Source organism: Pipistrellus kuhlii, unplaced genomic scaffold, assembly GCF_014108245.1.
Source record: "Pipistrellus kuhlii isolate mPipKuh1 unplaced genomic scaffold, mPipKuh1.p scaffold_m20_p_27, whole genome shotgun sequence".
Taxonomy (NCBI): domain Eukaryota; kingdom Metazoa; phylum Chordata; class Mammalia; order Chiroptera; family Vespertilionidae; genus Pipistrellus; species Pipistrellus kuhlii.
This window is the reverse complement of record NW_023425526.1, coordinates 6,658,054-6,679,427: the sequence shown is the minus strand read 5'-3', so window position 1 is coordinate 6,679,427 and position 21,374 is coordinate 6,658,054. Positions and strand designations below refer to the sequence as shown.

The 21,374-nt window shown below is 48.5% G+C and overlaps 1 protein-coding gene across 4 annotated transcripts in view; it reads right to left on the bottom strand.

The window, feature by feature from the left end:
• Positions 1 to 4,746: 4,746 nt before the first annotated feature.
• IL18R1 (interleukin 18 receptor 1) overlaps positions 4,747 to 21,374 on the bottom strand; it is a 29,599-nt gene continuing 12,971 nt past the window's right edge. For 2 of the 4 annotated variants that reach the window (XM_045587292.1, XM_036454068.2), the window contains exons 6-11: positions 21,298 to 21,360; positions 18,870 to 18,990; positions 16,840 to 16,979; positions 13,938 to 14,096; positions 8,628 to 8,786; positions 4,751 to 6,942 (exon numbers count right to left, since the gene is read on the bottom strand). In XM_045587292.1, the coding sequence (XP_045443248.1) occupies positions 6,581 to 6,942; positions 8,628 to 8,786; positions 13,938 to 14,096; positions 16,840 to 16,979; positions 18,870 to 18,990; positions 21,298 to 21,360 (1,004 nt within the window). In that variant the 3' untranslated portion in view covers positions 4,751 to 6,580. Of the gene's footprint in view, positions 6,943 to 8,627; positions 8,787 to 13,937; positions 14,097 to 16,839; positions 16,980 to 18,869; positions 18,991 to 21,297; positions 21,361 to 21,374 lie in introns of all 4 variants that reach the window. The other 2 variants (XM_045587293.1, XM_036454067.2) reach the window with 2 other exon arrangements.

Sequence of the window (21,374 nt, the reverse complement as noted above, 5' to 3'; positions counted from 1 at the left end):
TCTCTCTTTCTCTCTACTCTCTACTCTCTTTTCTCCGTTCTCTATTATATTTCTCCTGCTCCTTTCCGCTTCTCTCATCTCTTTTCATACTCTTACCTCTCTTTTCTCTCTCTCGCTCTCTCTTTCTCTTCGTTACTTCTTTCTAACCCATCTCTTCGCTTCGCGCTTTCTCATTCTCTCCGTCTCTCTTCCACCCCCCCCTTTCTTTCCCCTTTCCTCCCCTGCCTTTTTCTCCTCTCTTCTTTGTCTCTGGACCTATCTTATTTGTCATTTCCTCTTGTTCATTAGATTCTACAGATGAGTGAATCATGTGATATTGTCTTTCAATGTGGGTGGGAAGAAGGCACAGCTGTAATACTTTCAACAATAAAGATAAATTAAAAACAAATAAACATATTCTCTGGTGATGACTTTAAAAAAGAGATCATTCTGTAAATTCATGTCTAATCATTTTATGTGTGTCTATTATTATATCAGAAAAAAGTGATAGAGGAGAAATAAAATACAATCTCTTCCCTCAAAAAGATCATATTTGGAAGATAGATAAGTAATTTCAGATAAATAATTACAATAATAACTCCAATCTAACGAATGTTTGCTAAACATCTATTATATGCGAGGTATTTTCCTAGTAACTGTCCTTGTTACTTCATTTATTTCTCTGTAACTGGATAGAGCACTACAGGTGTTGAGATTGATTGTCATTGGATTCATGAAATGTGATAGTAGCATCCCATGGGGAAAGACAGTTTAGTTGGAGAGAGAGAGGCTGGACACATGAAGATCCTTTCTTGTGTGGTAAATGCCAGCAAGGTATGCCCAGCAGACCATGGGGAAGGGCTCCTGTGTGGCCTTGGGACTGAGTCTGGGAGTAATTCACAAATTTTCATTAATTTTTGTCTCTAAACTCCAGTGTAGATGGTTAAATTGGTCATCAGTAACATCTTCAGTCTCTTCCATAGACATTCATTTACGTACCTTCCCCCATCAATTGCTGTTGGACTCTCCCCACAACAGTTTCTTTTTAAATGATGGTTGTTTTTTCTCTCAGACCCTTCAAACCACTGATTTCTCAGACATTATACCTTCATCCATCCTAAAAATCCACAACTTTGAATAGGATGGCCTTTATCACCCATAACCTGCCTTGCTGAGGCTATTCACAAATTCTGGGTCACTTTATTCCCTGAAGACATTAGCACCCTACTCTCCTCAGAGGTCTTCTTGTTCTTATTCTTGCCAATGTTCGTATTTACACGGAACATTTCCATGGAACATCCCATTTTCCTCTTCAAAATGTCTTGTTCTCCACCCCCAACCTCAGGTCACAACATAGACTCATCATTAATAATTGTTAGGCCTCTATAACCTCCATTTCAAGTGTTCCTCTCCCTGATACTTGCCTCTTATCAGCTTACTACCTAAAATACAGTAATTTTAATTACCATTATTTAGTCATAGAAGCTCATACTGATCCTATCAAATTTTCAATTATTCCCCTCTACACTTGCATTTTCTCACTTAAATTTTATTATTATTCATTATTATCACTCTCTTGTATATGACTTTAGTACTTGCCAATCTCTTTGTTGTACTAACTCTATTCCCTAGTTGTACATACACAGCTCAACATCACTGACAAAACACAGCTGTGCTGATTAGCCTCACTCTCAAAGGAGAGTTTAATGATTCTTGACAAGTATATTATATTTCTCTAGTCCATTAAGTTTCCCATTCTTCTTGAAAACAATTTCTTAGTGTTTCCTTTTTACCTATAATCTCCTCCTTCAAACTCATTCTCAGATGAAGACTGGAAAAAACTTCAGCAAGCAGGAAACAACTTTTATGAGTTCTCTACAAAGCACCTACCCACCTGTCTTTGCAAGAAATAGTAAGGGATATATAGGTAAGGTAGTCACAAAGCTATCATAGAGAACATAGGACCCAGGTAGGACTTATCAGCAGAATCTGAGAAAGGACATGGAAGAAAGAGAATTGACATATAACAATCTCACCTTATGCACATGGAACATGTTCCAAGACACACAGTAGATGCCTGAAACCATGGATAGTACCAAACCCTGTATATCTGATGCCTTTTCTTATGTTTATATACATACCTTTCATAAATTTTAGTTTGTAAATTAGGTGCAGTAAGGAATTAACAATAATAATTTATAATAAAATAAAACAACATGCTATTATGAAAGTTATGTGAATGTGGTTTCTCTCTGTGTATTATAATCAGATAGATACTGAGAGACAATGAACAGGTAGCCTGTCTATACACTGTGGATACACTGGACAAAGGGATGACTCACATGCCCAGCAGAACAAAGTGGGAAGGCACAAAATTTCATAACAGCACAACAGCACATAATTTAAAATTTATTAATTATTTTTTTAAGATGGTGGCTGGCAGGATGGCAGTGAGGGAGTGAGTGTGAATGAGGGAAGGAGCAAAATGGGAGAGTGTGGATGTGTGGGGTATCTGTGTGTGTGAGTGAGGGACGGTTAGATCACAGGATATTTAGGGGTTGTGCAACTGGGCTCGCATAGCTGGATAGCCTCTGCTACTGCTGCAATTAAATCTAGGGTGGCTGGCTCTGCCACCACAGACACACCATTTTGAAGGACAGAGCTGCTGTGACTGGGATCCCAGCCTGACCACAAGCCAGGGTGCCCTCAAACACCACCTGGGAACCTATAGACACTCTGGCCAGGGACCTGGACCTGCAGACACTGAGACTCGAGGCTCCCTGGCTGTGGGCTCCTGTAAGTTCCATAGCATGCTCCCCTATGTGGCCCACCACTCTAGCCTTGGGCGCCATGACTGCAGGAGCCACTACCAAGCCCAAAGCATCAACCCTGGACCTGGGACTGGGCAAAAACTACTACCAAGCCCTACACATCAACCCTGGGTTGGTGATTGTGCAAGTCACTGCCAAGATTGCTGCTTCAACCCTGGGCCTGCTGACCACATGGCCTGCTGCTTTGACCATGGACAATGCACAACTTGATGCCTAGATCCTTCAGTGAGAGGAAAAAGGGGAGATAAAGAAACAACCCCCAAAGGAAAAGAAAGGAGTACTCAACAGGAAAGGACTTAAATGAAACAGAGGTATGCAGTATGTTAGAAAAAGGATTCAGAATAAGAGTTCTACAGTTCATAAACCAGATAGATGAAAAAATCAACAACTTATGTAAGAATCAAGAGGAAATGAAGACTTATATAGCTGCAATAAAAAACACTAAGGAAGGTTTCAACAGTAGACTAGGAGAAGCAGAGAACCGAATTAGTGAATTAGAAGACAGGACAGAAAAACACATTCAATCTGAACTGCACTTCATAGTGAATTGTCAAGTGGTCGTTCTGGTCGGCCCGCTGTTAGAATCAATTTGCATGTTACCCTTTATCATATAGGATAGAGGCCTGGTGTGTGGGTGTAGGCCAGCTGGCCTGCCCTGATGGGGAGGCCTGCTTCGACTCTGCCTCGGACAGCTTGCCAGGTCCCGGCCCAGACCAGCACGCTGGCTGGCACGCAGGGGAGTGGGTCTCCTCGCTCCTTGCAGACAGCCCTGGTCAGCCCCTGCCCCACCCTTTAGCATTGACAGAGGAGCTGCTGGCTGTGGGGTCTGCCTCCCCTCCCCAGGCGGGTGCCACAGGGGGCAAGCCCAGCCAGGTGCTCCCGGGTCCTGCAGAGGTCTCCGTGCTGCCCGGCACCCTCCCGGGGGTGCCTAGCAGAAATCAAGGCTCTGTGCTCACCTGTCTCCTCAGAGCCAGCCCTAAGCGGCCACTTCCTCTCTGCAGGGCAGTCCCAGTGGGTGCCCCCAGGCAAGGTCCCTCAGCACCCCCCCCTCCCCCCAGCACTGTCCACAGGCAGCTCCAAAGAGAGAGCGCGGCAGCTCTGTCCCAGCCTCACGGGGCTGCGGGTGCCCCAGGCCGGCCCAGCACTCACTGCAGTTCCTGGCGCTGGCGTGTGGGTGCTGAGGGCCCTGCTCTGAGGGCGTGTGGGTCTGAGGGCCCTGCTCTGAGGGCGTGTGGGTCTGAGGGCCCTGCTCTGAGGGCGTGGGGGTGCTGAGGGCCCTGCTCTGAGGGCGTGGGGGTGCTGAGGGCCCTGCTCTGAGGGCGTGGGGGTGCTGAGGGCCCTGCTCTGAGGGCGTGTGGGTGCTGAGGGCCCTGCTCTGAGGGCGTGTGGGTGCTGAGGGCCCTGCTCTGAGGGCGTGGGGGTGCTGAGGGCCCTGCTCTGAGGGCGTGTGGGTGCTGAGGGCCCTGCTCAAAGAGGGAACTGGTTTCATTCCTGCCCCCAGTGCACTGAGTGCCCCTGGATTCCTCCTGTGTCTTGGAGAGCTGCCCTGTCCCTGGCTCCAGGGATGGATGCCACCCCCGAAGGGCATGCGAGTCACAGAAGAGAAGGATTTCATTCCATCGGTGGAAGCCATGTCTCTGTCCCAGGGGGAGGTGTGTTGCATACTGGCTGCAGGCTCACTAACTGGCCCTGCGCTGGGCCGCAGCTGCAGAGGGGGAGGCTGAGGTGCAGAGGCAAGTCCGCAGCCCGGGGGAGGGGCTGGGGGGGGAGGCGCAGAGGGATCATCCGGTCCCACAGGCGGGTCTTTGGGAGAGAGGCCTGGATCTTAACGACACAGACAGACCTTACAAACCAAGGCCACCAGATGAGTGGTGCATCAGCATTGGTACACATTAAATCACACACTGAGTGCACATATTTAATACCTTTACTGAAAAATACATCCAGTATATGTTAAAGCATACATAATGAAAGAGCAAAGCACAGTTATCCTAGGTGTTAGAGACAATGATGACAGCAATGAGGTTTCTCCTGACCGTGTGAGTTCACATCTAAGACCTGTAACACAGTTCTGTGCTTTCTGTGCCTGAGCGGCTCGCACACGCACTGTGAGCTCTGGGCGGTCAAGACTTCCTGACTCTGGACACCTGGGGATGCCGCCCCTGACCTCTAGCAGCACGCTGTCTGCCCGCCACACTCCCCCGCCGGTCCTTCTCTCTGGCTGTCTGTCCCTCCCTCTGGGCCTCTCCTGGACCCACTGACTGTGAGGCACCAAGAAGGCCCCTCTCAGCGCCTTAGGGAGACAGGCATGTCTCGCAATGTCACAACGTGCACACGTGCAGTGAAGAGCGACCTTTGGCCTCGGGTGCTCCTGCACATGCCCTCTGTGCACAGCTGTTGTCCAGGGCGACTGCCTGCTCCTGGCTCTTCCCCGCTGTGCTCGGCTCCCAGGGGACCCTGCAGCTGAAACATGGACCTAGCCCGACTGGGTGGCTCATGGGGAGCGCCATCCTGTCCAGTGCAGGCTGCGGGTTCGATTCCTGTCAGGGCATATACAGGAGGCAACCGACTGGTGTTTCTCACATCGGTGTTTCTCTCTCTCCCTTCCTCCCTCTCTAAGAAAATCAATAAAAACATATCCTGGAGTAACAATTAAAAAAATGATCTAAGTAATAAATAATAATAACAGTAACAGTAATAACAACACTAACAGAATGTTAAGTCTGGCCAAGAACTATTGTAGGGACTTTATTCATGTAGTGCCCCTGAAGTGGGTATAGTGATAATTTTACAGCAGAGGAAGCTGAGGCATAGATCCACTAGGAAAGGGTACAGGGTTCACAGAAGCAAGCAGCAAAGCCAGGACTTGGGCTCACGCATCCTGGCTGCACAGCTCACACCAAACCACCAGCCATGCTGCTCTCACCGCAGGCATGTAACATGTAACCTAACAAAGCGAGCAACTAACGATCCTTTTTTGTTGCCTAGCGGCTGATATGGTCTGGCACCCATCCTGTTCGTAAATATTTGTGTAAAATCAACAAATGTGTTTGACCAATTTGGAAAGATCTGGAGAATTATTTTAATTAAAACCTGTGTTTATCCTCAAAGGTAGTTGTTGGGGGTTGCCTTTGAGAAGTTCCTACAAACCGGCCCCGTGAAGCCTGCCCAGCGTAGAGCCGAGGCAGCTCCAACCATCCGGGCCTGCAGCTGTGGCCGGCCACACGCAGACACCGGAGCCTGGCCCTGCAGCGCAGCTCCCCATGCCCAGCCGCAGCCAGCGCCCCAGCACTGTCCCGGTGTTGGAGGTGGTGGCTTATGTGCAAGAGTGACATGTGGCACTGTGCCTGTCACGATGTCCCCTATTGGCTCATAGAAATGCCCTTTCATAAACTTAAAATCCGTTAGTTCAATGGGTAGCATTCAAAACGCTGACAGTTGTGCCTTTTGGTAAGGCACGCAGCCTGTTGATCATTCCCAGCCCCGTGAAGCTTCCTGGTGGAACTGGGAGCTTCATGGTGGAGCAGAGCATGTTGCATACCCAGTTGTGGAATAGGAAGAGATGGGAGAGCTACTTCTGTAGCGTCCAGAGTCTCCTGGGGCCTAGGAAGCTCGCTGGGGCCTCCTCCCAGCAGCCCAGCCCAGCCCAGCGAAGCTTCCTGCTGGAACCAGGAGCGGGATTTCCGTGGAGTGAAATGGAGGCACCACGCCCATGGCTGGAGCAGGCTCCTTCCTCAGCCCCCGAGCTGGCAGCTCGGCTACAGACTTCCCTAAGGGCAGTTTCCGGCAAGCACCGGCTCAGCTTCGCATTCACCTCCCCGTGGTGGGGCCGTTTTCGCAGGCATCAGGTAAAGAAGGTTTTTCCAGAACCTTGAGTTATATGAGAGAGACTGGTCTGCCTTCCACTTAAGAACCCTGTGAGATTTCAAAAGCTCTAGTGATTGGGGCAAGAATGTGAAGTCCCTGACGGGTGCAAATTCAATTAGGATTATTTTAATTTTCCTTTCCACCAGTGCTTCATGGAGTCCACTTTCAAGTTCATACCTCACTTCGTTAAACATGTAACTGGTACTTAGGACGATGATTAGTCTTCGGCTTTGCTCTATCAGTGAATGGATTTCATCAACAACAGCTGAAAATGCAAGGCATGGAATATTAATTTAAGAGAACTGAAAGAGTGAGCATGAAGCAAAAATCATTCCGCACAGTCTAACTTTGTATTATTTAACTCTGAAGCTCACAAATAAGTTTTTTCTTAAGACAAACCATGTATTCTCAATTTTATATGCCTATTAAAAGCAATTATCAGGTAACAATAATAATGAGTAATTTCTTATCACTTCCTCTGTGCCACACCCTTTACTACTTGTCTTATGTATATTAACTCATCTAATCATCATGATCCCTAAAGAAAATACACCCCGTTTTACAGATGAAGAAGCTGAAGCACAGAGTGGTTGAGTAACTGGCCCAGAGTCACACAGCTAGTAAACGGCAGAAACAGAATCTGAAGCCCCTGCTCTGTCTGGAGTACTGGCTTCTGACTGTGACACTGTCTTCCTTCCCCCACACCTGGAGGAGCACCCTGACATCAGAATTTGACAATAAAACCAAAACCTGCCATTATTTTAGACCAGAGGCTGACAACCTTTTTCTGTCCGGGACCTGATAGTAAATATGTCAGCTTTGCAGGTCACACAGCTTTTGTCACTGCTCACTCTGCTGTGGGCACTGAAAAGGCACCTGCTGCAGGAGGCGAGGTCTGGGGCGGCTGGGACATTGCCCTCTGCTCTAGACCTCGATGTCTTTCCAGACAGAGGCTGTAAGGGAAGCCCATCACCGCGGAGGACACACCTGCTTCATTTTCACAGTATTTAGGAACTAAGAAAAAAAATCAAATTTTCAAAACGGCTGCTAGAAACCAGTGATAAATAATAAAACGATGTGAAGGCCAGCTCCGATGCTCTCTACATTCTAGGATGCATTAACGCACAGGACACAGTATCCCTGTGTCTGCAGCTGAGGCTGCCCTTCCTTCCGGAGTTGTCTGCCAATACTGGCAGCACATCTTCGCTTCCTGAAAGAGGAGGGAGAGGACGGGCACTCTGGTTCTCACTATTGCCACGTCTGCAACGCCCAGTTCAGACCCGCACACCGATGGCGCCCAGAGTTTGAGAAACGAGGAAGGGACGGTGACCTGGTCACACTGTTGGTGATACAGCAGCACCATGGCACCCACTTCCAAACGCTTGCTCTTCAGACTTCAGAGAAAACAAGGAGCTGCTTCTCATGATCGTTGATTCTCACTGTGCTTTGCTTCAAGACATGCATGATGACCATTTGTATTCACATATAAATTTAAAAACTGCACTTTATAACTCAAACATGATGTGAGCCACCAATCTCCTTTTATCTATTTTTCCAACATCCCTATTCCCACCGAAGCACTCTGCCCAGGCAGCGCGGTGGGGGGAGAGCACCGCTGTCTGTGCTCACAGGAGCATGTGCTCCGCTCCGTCTACTGAGCCAAGAGTTCTCAGAGGCCCTTCTCAGTGGCTGCGAGACCGCCTCCTGAGGTGCCCACTGGCCTGCTTCTAAAGATGCTGCCCCCATCTCCACCCACCATCGCACGAGTGGCAGGTCCCCACAGGAGCGGCCAGCCTGCCTCACTGCTCACTACGCTGACTTTGTCGGTAACTTCTGGCAACAGGACCAGAAAAGACTGCTCGTTTCTAAGGAAAGCAGGGCTAGCCTAAGCTATCATCCTATAAGAGAAAGTGTCTCCACGAGTTTCCGACCTGCCAGGCCCTCTCTCACCTCCTCCGGGCGCCACGTCCCTCTCAAATATGCACAACTTGTACCCGAAGCGCCCCTCCAGCACCCGGGGCAGCACCTCCACCGCGAAGGCGCGCTCCTCCCCGGGCTCCGGCCGGCTGCCCTTCAGGTAGGACACAAAGGCGTCGTATGTCTTCCCATCTAGGAGGCAAGGTTTGTCCCTTTAATTAGTGCGTAAATAAAAGTTTAAGTTCACATCTGAATAAAAGTCACGAAAAACGAACATGAAGTTATTGAAAAAGAAAAGTTAAATATGGCATCCTTGTGTCCACACACAACAAATTGTAGAGATTAAATATGCACAGGCCTTTGTTTAATAATTATGCCTCAACAAAGCTGTTAAAAAAAAAAAGAAAATATTTTTGATAGGAAACAAATTGAAAAACAAGACTGTTTGGGTAATCCGTAAGGTCCCTACATAGTCTTTGGTTTTATTATTCTTTTTTATGCTTTACTAGAAACTCATGCACAGGGAGTGAGGGGGATGAGTCCCTCAGCCTAGCCTGCACCCTCTCCAATCTGGGACCACTTGAGAGATGTTCCATTGGGGTTGGGCCTTAAAGGGCAGTCGGACATCCCTCTCACAATGAAGGATTGCTGGCTCCCAACCACTCACTTGCCTGACAGCCTGATCACCCCTTAACCACTCCCCTGCCAGCCGGATATATGCCTATCTGCTCTGCTGCTGGCTTGATTGCCCCTAACTGCCCTCCCTTGCAGGCCTAGTCACCCCTAACTGTCCGCCACTGAAGGCCTGGTCCCCCACAACTGCCCTCCCCTGACGGCCATCTTATGGTGGCCATCTTGTGTCCACATGGGGGCAGCCATCTTGTGTGTTGGAGTGATGGTCACTTTGTATATTACTCTTTTATTAGAAAGGATTTTTTTTTAATCTCTGAATTTTAAAATGTCAATAAAAAATGATTATATTCAATTATCATTAAAAAACAAAAAATAGCACCCTCAAAGTTCATATGATAATTGAGCAATCAATTAGCAAGTGTTTTTACTTTTAAGCATATGCATTGAGACTCCCTGTTTGACATCACAGAGGGACAGAGAGAAATTCATATCACAGGTCAGAGAAACAGCAGAGTTTAAAGGTAACAGAGGACTAAGTAGCCCAAATTCTAGTATGTGCTGGGCCCCAGTTAGAAAGCAAATGTCACCTCGGCTTATTCCACTTCAGTCATTCAATTCTATAACCATCCCATGTACACCTTCATACCTCCCCAGGAAGTGGTGGTAATTGTCGTTACAAAATAGTCTGGGGTGTGAAGCACAGCTGGGGACGGAGTCAGTGATGCTGTATGCACTAGGGGTGTGCCAGGTGGTGCCCGGAATGTCGGGGTCACTTCACAAGGCATAGGATTGTCTAACCACGTTGCTGTGCTCATTAAACCAATCAAACCAATGTGATTGTAAACTGTGATTAAAAAATAAAACAAATTAAAAATCAATGCGGAGTGTTTACACTGGAGAGTGGGAGGAAACAGCTGAGCGAACGGAAGCTGAGGGAACCACGCTGGTACGGTGAGACGTTACAGAACGCCACTGCCAGTGCGGATACTCCGTCAGTGGGAAGGTCTGCATCGACACATCTGCTGCTCTTACCCCCGACAATGAAGCAGTGCTGTGGATGCGAATGACCAGAGACACATTCAAGAGGAATGTGCTACCTAGAAACTAAGACCATTCTACTCACTGCATTTCTAACAATTTATTTACATGTCTTTCTTCTACCTTTATCCATTTTGTCAGAGACGAGTTCGCAGACGAATGCAACAACTTGAAAAGTTTACAAATAACACATCAGCAGACACAACAAAGTGTAACACAAACAAAACAAAAAATAATCTGGTCAGAGAATGCGGAGTCCCCATGGACAAGTGCTCTGAAAGGACATGTGTTCTAAATAACACGCGAGTGAGGGGCCAGGAGAGGAGAGGGGGCGCTCCATCCTTATCCCAGGGCAACTGGTTAGCTGATGGAGGAGCCAGATGTATGCTCGGGTCCAGGATTGGGACTGATAAGTTTGCTTCTGAGTTGAAGACTAAGTAATATTAGTTCCTTTATTGAAATTTAATAGACGAAACCATAGAGCCCACATATTTGAGGCACCAGTGCTCAACAGCCTGGCCCCATTCCTCACAGCATCCAGGTTCACAAAGAAACCGTTTCTGGCAAAAGCTGCTTCAGTGCTGCCCGCAGCCTCCTGTCCTGAGTGTGAGTCAGAGCCCACTGTGGGTGTATTGCAAAGCAATCGCTCTTCAGAAGACATGCATGTGAATGACAGGGCATTTTCATCAAAGTTGCAAAATTATCATGCTTATCCAAAGTAGGTTACAAGTTGGAAAAATAAAGCCAGTTGTTAATAAAGTAAGTGGTCCCTGGATAGTTCTGTCAGCCTGTCTTGAACTGTGCATTAGGAGGAGAGCTAGTGCTTCCATTAGCAGAGCCATCATGTCAGTGAGTGAAACAGGCATCAAGATGCAAGAAATAAATGAGTACACTTTGTGACAAGGTATATTTTTTTGCATAATCGGAATGTACTACTTGCAATAAATTGGAAAGATACATCAGTCAAATTTATATAGTGATATAGCTTTCAAATTCATTTTTATGCAGTTCTCTTCTTGGTTTAGCAAATATACTAATCTATATTAAATCTTTTTTCAACCCAAGGAATGAAAGCTTTGGTGGCTGAAATAACTGATGAATACAGTGAGGTGCCACGCTAAGCAAATTGGAAGCTGATAATTTTGTTCTGCGTAAACGAAACCAGCCTGTGAGGATGTCTGGGGCCACGGAGAGTCAGGATGCTTCTTAGACAAGCTCTTGTGAACGTGGCCATGTTTTAGCTTTAGTTTTGTTGTTGTTGATTGATTTCTTTCATTTTCAATTATTCATAAACCAATAGCTGAACATGTTCTTGGGTAGTGCAGCAATATTAAATTGCTCTAATGTAAAAGACTTGATTTTCGCACTCATTTCTCCATTTTTATTTTGCAGGCCGCTCTCTGTCATGGAGCACGCTCTCAGCAGCACTGCCACGGAGTACGTCTCCGACTCCAGGCGCCACCCGGGCGCTCAGACCTGAGCTCTCCGCTCGGAAACAGGAGTTTAGAAAGCGATCTGTGCACTGGGTCACTCACAACTGGAGGGCAAATAGCACCTTAGTTGAAAACCGAAAGAGAGATATCAGTGAATGTCCATTCTGAGATGCATACTGGTCTGTGCCTGTGGAGACCTGGCGATAAACTATCCCACACAGACCATCAGCCCTGGCTCCGGTGGTTGGAGCCTCAGCCATGCACTGAAAGGTAGTGGGTTTGATCCCCAGTCGGGGTGAGTACGGGAGGCAATGGGTTGATGTTTCTCTCTCTCATTATTGATTCTCTATCATCAATAAAACATCAATAAAAACACTTCTTGGGTGAGGATTAAAAAAATAAAAACAGGCCCCCCAGTTTGTTGGAGCATCTCTCTCCATAGCAAAATCACACTCACATGCAGGTTCAAAGCTAAATTAATTACCTTTGCTAATTTTATATAATTTAATTAAAAGATGTAAATGTGAATAATTAATTTTTTAAAATCTCAAAAAATATAACAATTCCTTTGTAACTAGAGCACCATAAGAGAAAAATAAATGTGAATACATTAAAGAATATTCCACATAAGAAAGTCAAAAGACAAATAAACCTGGGAACAATATTTGCCTTTCATATTGTAGATAACAGGCTAACAACCATAAAATAGAAATTGCTCCTAGAAATAAGGGAGCAAAGCAAAGCAAACAACCCAATTAAAAAGTGGACCAGGAAGGAATGGCTCATTGAGAAAGGAAATACCTCGAGACTCTGAGAACTCGAAGCTGCCCCTGCTCCTGCGCAGGGAGGGACACGCAAGGAAAACCACCCTGAGCTACCCCTGTTACCTGGCGTTTGGCCAGATGCCACAGGTGGTGGGTGAGCTGTGGGAGCAGGTGTGCCCTCCTGTGAAGGCAGGAAGTAGGAGAGCAGCGGGGAGGGCAAATTGGCAATATTTTAAAAAAAAAATAACAACAGCATCTGAACTTTGTATTTCCAGCAATTCCACTATGGGGAATTTTTCCTTCAGTCACACTACACACTTATGAAATAATGACAGCACAAAGCCATCTGCCACACCCTTCATGTAATGACAGAAGGTTACAAACAACCAATGTCTATCAACACTGAGCCGGTGTTGCTCAGTGGATAGAGCATCAGCCTGGAGATTGAGGGGTCCTGGGTTTGATTCCAGTCCAGGGCACATGCCTGGGTTGTGAGCTCAGTCCCCAGTAGGGGTGTGCAGGAAGCAGCCGATCACTGATATTCTCATCATTGATGTTTCTCTCTTCCTCCCTCTCCTTTCCCCTATAAAATCAATAAAATATATAAAAGGTGACTAAATAAGCAGTGGCATATCCACAGAAATAAACTTTTGCAGGGTTTTATTTCTATGGATAAAAAATGAGAGACTTTATAAACTCATGGCAGGAGATCCTTAGAAGAGTGAAGCAAGTTCAGAGCAGTGTGCGTTATACAGCAAGACTTGTTTTTAACAGAAGAGCAACACTTTCGGTGAGGTGAGGTGCGGTGAGGCATGGAAAGGCTGAGAAATTTCCCTACAATTTGTTAGAGTGTGCTTTGAATGTATGTGTCCTACACACATCATATACATACACACACACACACACACACACACACACACATGAAAACAAAAGCAAGTACAACAGGTTAGACTGATATTTTAATTCAGTAATTATATGGAACCTAGAGGACTTTTTGCTGCTCTTAATAAACAGGGGAACTGTTTAGACAGAGTCCCAGAGAGAAACAGTAGTAAAACCTGCCAGTCCTTCAGGCACCCATCAGCCTCCTTTGCCGGTTAGAATAAAGAGCCATCATACAGTTCAAATCAACTTACATGGCCTTTATTGAGTGCCACATTGTGCAAGGTGCCTGGATGGTGGCAAACAGTGATGCTGAGTCCCTAGGAGCAGGCATCTCACAGGGCGGTTAGGAGGACACGACATACACATACATGAAACAATTAGAGGACAATTGGGGCAGCATCTAAGTACAAAGAAGGTGGCATAGACAGGAGGCATAATAATGATGCACTCAGAGCCATGTTCCCTCTGGAAACCCCTACCACACATTAAGTCACAACCTACTGTAAATAAGATGAAGGTTAATGTTTTTTTTATCAGGTTTCCTAATGAAACCATAGGATAAGAAATCCCAACATTCCGATATTTGTTACCTGTTAATGTTTCATCTCTTCTCATGAGATGTCTACAAAATAGAGCCAAGTCAACTCTACAAATAACAGCCACAATCACTAGGCTCAGAACTACCCCTGAGATCACAGCAGCTGTGATCATTCCTCCAGTGAAGACATGGCCTGGGATGTCCCTCCGATCTAGAAGGAAGGAGAAAACGGGAAGAATTAGTCACGGACATTGCTGTCCACCATCGGCCTGCAGATGTCCGCGTTCACCGGGAACACTGACCAGCTGTCGGGCCAACAGTCCATTGAGCTGCTCCATGTTCCTGCCTTCAGTTTTGGGGGGTGATCTTTCTACTCCCATTTTTAACAGATTGAAATGTGCACAGGGATATTCAGAGCCTGAACTGAAAGCATCCTATTGTCACCTATCCCTGTGGGGGGGCAGTGGGGCTCTAGGGTTGGAAGATGCTGGGTGAAATACACAAGCCTTGGCAGCAGCTGTGAACGTAAGTGGAGGCGGGAGTCTTGGGAGAGCAAACACTTAACCAGACTGTCTGGGCTCCCAGCCCGAGGCTGCACTGCTTTGTGTCCTGAGAAACGCCCCGATGCCCTCAATGCTTAGTGTCTTAATCTGTAAGGAAGCTACCAGCACTCGTTGCTCCCCTCAGGGCTGCCTGCTGTGGAGTTCCATGAGACCTGGCGCAGCAGCTGAGACAGCGTCTGGCACAGCCTACGATGTTAGTGCACTTTCTGTAAGCCCTCTGGGGAAACTGCAGTTCTCAGATTGGGTCAGTGCATGCTCAATATGGAGAATACAAAATAGTTCAAAAGAGTAAAAACTATAAAACACTTTTTAACAACCATCCCACAATGGGGTGTTGGGCATGCTAACAAGCTAGAATGTTTTGTTTTAGGTTTTTATTTCCCTCAAAATATTGACTTTGGGGCCAGAGGGTAGACACTCTTTCTTGCGTTGCAGTCTATTATGAGCAGTTCCTATGCCTGTGCAGTTATACTTCACAATGTCCCAGTACTTAGGCTGATTGTAACGTTTATAAATTTACCAATGCTCCATCCAACAGCTGCACAGACCACATGCTTGTGCTTGGTGATTCTGCTAGAGCAGGTTCTAAACGCTGAGGGGTTTCAGGTTAAAAAGTAGAAATGTATAAAGCTCTTGACATCTTGGCACACATTTTAGGAATGATCTTTCCAGTGACATTTACTCCTAGGATATAAGTAATCGACTGCATTTGCTAAGTGAACTTCGAATAAAGCCAGTCCCTGGATCCTGGCCTGTGAAAGGCTGGCCTGTCCTGACTGTGCTGCATGCACACGTGCGCGTGCACGTGCGCGCGCGCGCGCGCACACACACACACACAAACACGTGCACACACACCTATACACACGGGTGCGCACACCCATATATACACATACGAGCACACACACAAACATGTGCACACATATCTACACCCCCCCGCACACACATACACATGCGCACATGCACACACATGCATACACACGCACACGCGCGCACACACACACACACACGTTCACACGGCCGCACACTCCTGCGGGGTCATGGTGCAGTGGGAGGCCTGTGCCAGGTGCCATCGGTGAGCAGACAGAGGGGATGGCGGGGTGGAACCCTCTGTGGCAGGGACAGGACATCAGCACTGACAAGAGGGGAGGTGGCTGGGGAGCCATCAAAAACCCAGGCATGTGATGAGCAAGCGGAAGCATGTCGGAAACCCTCCCCACACATGCCGGTGGGCCACGGCACGTGTGCCCCTGAGGCGGAAGGGCATCGTGACGAGCCTACAGGAGGCAGGAGCCTGAGCTCAGCAGTTAGCCTCACCGCCCGTGGGTCTCACCCCCCACTGGGGTCTCACACCTGTGGGGTCTGGCTCTGCTGTCTTCAGTTGTGTGACGTGTGGTGCAGGTCAGGGTGAGCGGTCGGAGCCTGGCACGGCCTGTGTGAATGAGCGTGAGGAGTGCCAGGCATCCTGAGTGCGGGCAGACCGATGGTCTCCAGGTGAGTGGTGGACGGGAACCAGGACTCCACACCCAGGAGGGGGGGCTCAGGCTTAGGTTCTGTGCCCCTCACTCTTTCAGTTTCTCACCAAAGCCAGATAGCACACACTCCCCCCACCCCCTCTTCCTCTCTCTCCGATCCCAGTCTTTCCTTGCATGTGGGTGGTGCCGGCCTGGGAGGGAGTGGTAAGTGAGGAGTCATGGGAGCACAGCTTTCCGCCTGCACACAGGCATGCTGGTGGGCAGAGGTATTGGTGGGCCATTCGTGGGAGATGGAGGCCGCTCAGGAAAAACTCACAGGGTCCTCTGACCAGGCCGTCCATTGTCCACTCGCCAAGTTTGGGGACTGGCCCGAGGCAGGGAGGCCTCTGTTAGCCATCACTGAGGAATGAGCACCCTGGCCATGCTTGCCCAGCAGCAGGAGGCTGGGGCCCTCCAGTGCCCCTGGCTGCACCCTCTCCAGTGCCCCTGGCTGCACCCCCTCCAGTGCCCCTGGCTGCACCCTCTCCAGCACCGCTGGCTGCACCCCCTCCAGTGCCCCTGGCTGCACCCCCTCCAGTGCCCCTGGCTGCATCCATGTTGAGCTGTGCTCCACCCACCCCCAATCCCCTGTGTCCTGGGGTGCACACCCACTGGCTGCCTCCCCGGACTCTCCTCACCATCCACCTGCCTCCCTGCTCTGAGCCCTGGCTTCTACATAGGATTGGAGCTGAGGACAAAAGGGGAACTGTGTGCCTCCTGCTCTGCTTGGGATTGGGCCCCAGGGGTTCCAGCCAGGCTGGCCCTGTGTGCATACCTCGTGGGAGCAGTTTCGCGTACTCAGAGAGAAAGGGGTGATCTCTGAGGGGCCCCTCAGCAAGTGTTCAGATCCCCAGGCTTCCCAAACCAACATTTCTCAAACCTTTTGTCAATAAGATGAAGCGTTTGGTGTCTTGGCCTTTCTCGCTGGACACAGTGCAATTATATGAAAAATTTAGGTTTTTTTCATTAATATTCTCAATTCTCAATATTCTTGAAGCATGCCATTTGCCTTCTGAAGTCCTGTAAGGGAGGAAGGCAAGTTAGCAGACGCTTCGTTCACTGCAGCACATTCCCCGGAGCCCTGCCCCCAGGGCCACCTGCTGCCCAGGAGCCAGCCCCCGAGAGCAACTACCTAGAACTGGAAATGCGTGGCAGGACATGGCACTAAATCAAAACACAGGAAACATTCCCTCTCTTAGATCTCTGTCCTGTTCTCCTCCCCACCTGCTCAGCGCTCCGCTCCTGCAGCCAGGCCTCTGACAGCTGTGGCTGCACTGTGAGGGCGGCCTGGACCACGCTCACAGCGCTGCCGGGCAATGCCACGGTCCCTGTTATTCTGGTCAGTGTTTAAAGCCATTTTACACCACACTGTGCCAGCACCGCCAGGGAGAGGTCCAGGCCGCTGCCCAGTGAGCGTCAGGAACCACAACCCCTCAGGAGGCTCCTCTCGGCCTCAGGCTCACTCACTGTCCACACCGGGTGAGGGCAGCCCCCGCCCTTAGGGGCTCCGGCAGGCGGAGCGCTCCCAGCCTGCCTCCCCGCCCCTCGCAGCAGGTGCCCACCTGGGGCTGTGCCCACTGTGGCCCCCAGCATCGCGGAGCGGCGTCACCAGCATAGAAACACCTGCGCTCGGACACTCAGACCAACCTGGAGAGGCCCCGGCTACGCAGAGGCCCAGCAACGACCTAAGAGGCTGGTGCCCCACAGTGAGAGGGACCTCCTGGCATAGCTGGCTCCAGCCCCCTTTAGAGCCTGCTCAGCGGCCTGCGGCCTCGCCAGGAGTCTGATGGGCACTGGGGGAGCGCGGCTCCGTGGCCCCCGCGGGGGAGCAGTGGCCAGGAGCGAGGTACCCGCGCACCAGCAATGGCCACGCTGGCCACACACTTGGCGTGTTTGTTCTCCGCAGCCTGGCCACTCCTTATGGAGAAATAGAGGTGGCCCAGGTGTTCTGCACCAACAGTGCCTCCGAGATGCTTATACCTCATCACTTCCTGTTCGCTTTTTCTTCCTGTTCTCACTGTGTTTCTAATTTCCATGAATGGACTTTGACAGGAAAATAGTCAGTGTGTTCCATGTTAATCCAGGTGACTGCTGATTTGCTGAGACAATCCCTGGAACCTTCCATAGCTGATACAATCCCTCAGTGCTCTGCTAATTTCTTAGGAGGTGACCGCTGCCAGGTCAGCTCCCATACGGAGCCACGAGCCGCCTCTAAAGGGCGGGAGCCGGTGGCTATGTCATAGGCAATTCCCAAAGCACACAAGTCACTGCGTTTGCACGACTATTTCCTTCGCTGTGATTTTTAGGATTTCTCAAGTGTCTCACGACGGATCGTTTTCAACCATCAGACAGAGAAAGCCTGCGTGTGAGGACAGGTGGAGACGGCCGGCAGCTGCACGGCCTGCGGGGCTGGGATGCGGAGCCGCTGTGCACACAGACCTGCCGCTCGCAGGAGGCACGGACACGGCGGGGACACCCTCTGTGCACAGGCCCACGCTGACTTGCACATGTCACAGGCTCCGGACCTGCCTTCACTCTGGCACATTCGCAAAAACAAAGCCCTTAACAGAATCTTCCCAATCTTCCCAATCCGAATACTGGTGGCTGGTTGCCACTCCTTTGTAAGAGGCGCAGGTTCAGCCTCGGTCCCTGTCAGCTGGCGGACTAGGGCTACTCTTGCGAGGCGATGCTAAGAGCTCCTTGATGTTCTTTCCTCAGGTAAATCTCAGCAATGAGTTTCTGCACCACCCAATCTGCACAGAGTGTGGGGATTGTAATTATAACCGTAAATTACAACTTATGCCAAACATTCCGTTAGCTCTTCAGGTGTCCGGAGTGTTCACATCAGCCCGGATGAGGCCGGGACACTCACACATGTGATGCTGTCCATCGCACGTGGCGTCTACACACCTGGCCTTTACCTCCTCCCCTTCGTGCTCATTTGGCTCCTGCCCGTCCTCTCTGCGGAAGGTCCAATAGATGAGGTCCTTTTCGTTCAGCGCAGCGGAGCAGTTGAGCTGCACGTCTGTTCCTAGGAGAGGTTGACAATGCTCTGATTTTATTGTTTTTGTTTTCACATGTTCTCCATTGATTTTAGGGAGAGGCAGGGAGAGGGAGATCAATGTGTGAGAGAAATATCTAGCAGTTGCCTCTCATAAGCATCCTGACCAGGTCTGGGGATCAAACCAGTGACGCTTCCATGTATGGGTTGGTGCTCTGGCCACTGAGCAACACTGGTCAGGGCCAAAGTTCTGATTTTAGAAACTCATATTTAAGAGTTTTAACTTAAGATAATCAATATATGCTAATGGATATATAATGCGAATATATTGCTACTTCTAGAAAGAAAACAGACATGCTTTGTTTTAAATATGAAAAGCATATCAATCATAGAAATTAGGTACATATAACTCATCACCAAAATACGAATTGGTTTCTCTTCAAGTTTATGTTAAGTAAGTGATTAACACATAGGTGGCCCTCAGCAGAAATACAGCAGATAACCTCAACACATACACAGCAAAGCCCTGGCCAGAGGGCTCAGTTGGTTGGAGCATCATCCCATGCATTGAAAAGTTGTGTGTTCAATTCCTGGTTGGGGCATCTACTGAAAGCAACTGATATCTCTCTCTCTCTCTCTCTCTCTCTCTCTCTCTCTCTCTCTCTCTCTCTCTCTCTCTCTCTCCTTTCCCCTCTCTCTAAAAGTCAATAGGAATATGCCCAGGCAAGGATTAAATATACATAAAGCAAAAATTGACATAACTAAAGGATGTATAGACAAATTGGCTATCCTAGATATGTTAAATCTCTCATAGTAATAGATAAGGAATGCACACAAAAGATTAATAAGGATATAAATGACTTATCAACTTCACCTACTTGACATTAACAGGACGATAAAACCAAAACGTGCACACGATGCACATTTTTTCAAATGCATTTGAACATTCATCAAAATACACTGTATTCCGCCCACTGGAGTGGCTCGGCGGCTGAACGTGGAGCTGGGAACCAGGAGGTCACAGTTCAGTCCTGGTCAGGGCAGGTGCCTGGGTCTGGGCTCCATCCCAGTAGAGGGTGTGCAGGAGGCAGCTGTCAGTGATTCTCTCTCATCATTGATTTTTTTCTATCCCTCTCCCCCTCTCCCTTTCTCTCTGAAATCGATTTTAAAAATACACTATATTCTAGTCTTTAAGCAGGTTACTATGAGTTTCAAAAGATTAAAATAATATAGTGTATAATCTTGGATCATAATAGAACTAAACTGGACATCAATTACAGAAAAATAACTACAAAATTGTCCAAATATTTGGACAGTAAAATCCATAAATGAAAGAGGAAATCATAAGAGAAACTTTCTTTAAAGTTTTGAATGAACAGCAATGAAAATCTGGTGTTTCGGTACTTGTGGAACAAACAGCTAAAGGTGTGATAAGAGAAATAGAGCTGAAATTGCATATACTGCAAGAGAAAGTAACTGGAAATAACTCCCTAACTCTCTGTGCAGACAAATGGAAATGAGGTGCAAATTAAGCCCCAAACGAGGAGAAAACTAATAAAGCAGTAAAGTAGAAAGCAGGAAGCCACAAACACAGCAGCAGGTGCCCGAGCAGCACAGAGCGTGTGGTGAGCAGCCGGCCCGCGGCCGGGTGGGCCCAGACCAGCAGCCTGAGCCCGCCTACACCATGGCCACGGCTTCGCAGACAAACACTGAACCTTTCTGAGCTCCAGTCACTTCTTCCTGACGCGGAAAGACTCCAAGATGCTAAGGAATTTAACTCATTAGCATATTTCAATCACCTCACCGAAAACTTGGTGTACACTGTAAATGTCTTCTTCCCTCCCTTCCTTCCTTCCTTCCTTCCTTCCTTCCTTCCTTCCTTCCTTCCTTCCTTCCTTCCTTCCTTCCTTCCTTCCTTCCTTCTTTCCTTTTCTTTTCGAAAGAAGATGCTGACCCCTCCAGATCTCTCTAGACAATTCCGGATTGCGCAGTCAAGTCAGGGCTCAATTCGTTAATCAGACACTCAAGTCAGACAAGTCTGAATAAGGTCCCTGACGTTCCTACTGAGTTTTCACACTTAAAAACAACCATGGCAACTGTCAGAGAGAAGCCACAAGCAGGGTGACTAAAACCTTGATTTGCAAACCACAGGCCATCCCAGGCTGTTCTTTTCAATCAGCTAATTGGCAACACCCAGCCCATGGCGGCTGCTGCTTCTGTAGGGTTCCTCCTGCGTGTGCGGTGTGTTACACACAGCGCTGACCATAAGGACCAGGCTTGGCCGTGGCAGACTCTGAAGGCCATTCATGGGTGCAGATATAGCATGTGAGAGCATACCTAACTCCACTTCCACATGGCGAACCTCGGGTCCGAGGATGACTGGAATGACAGTGCTGGGGCCTGAGGCGAGAAGG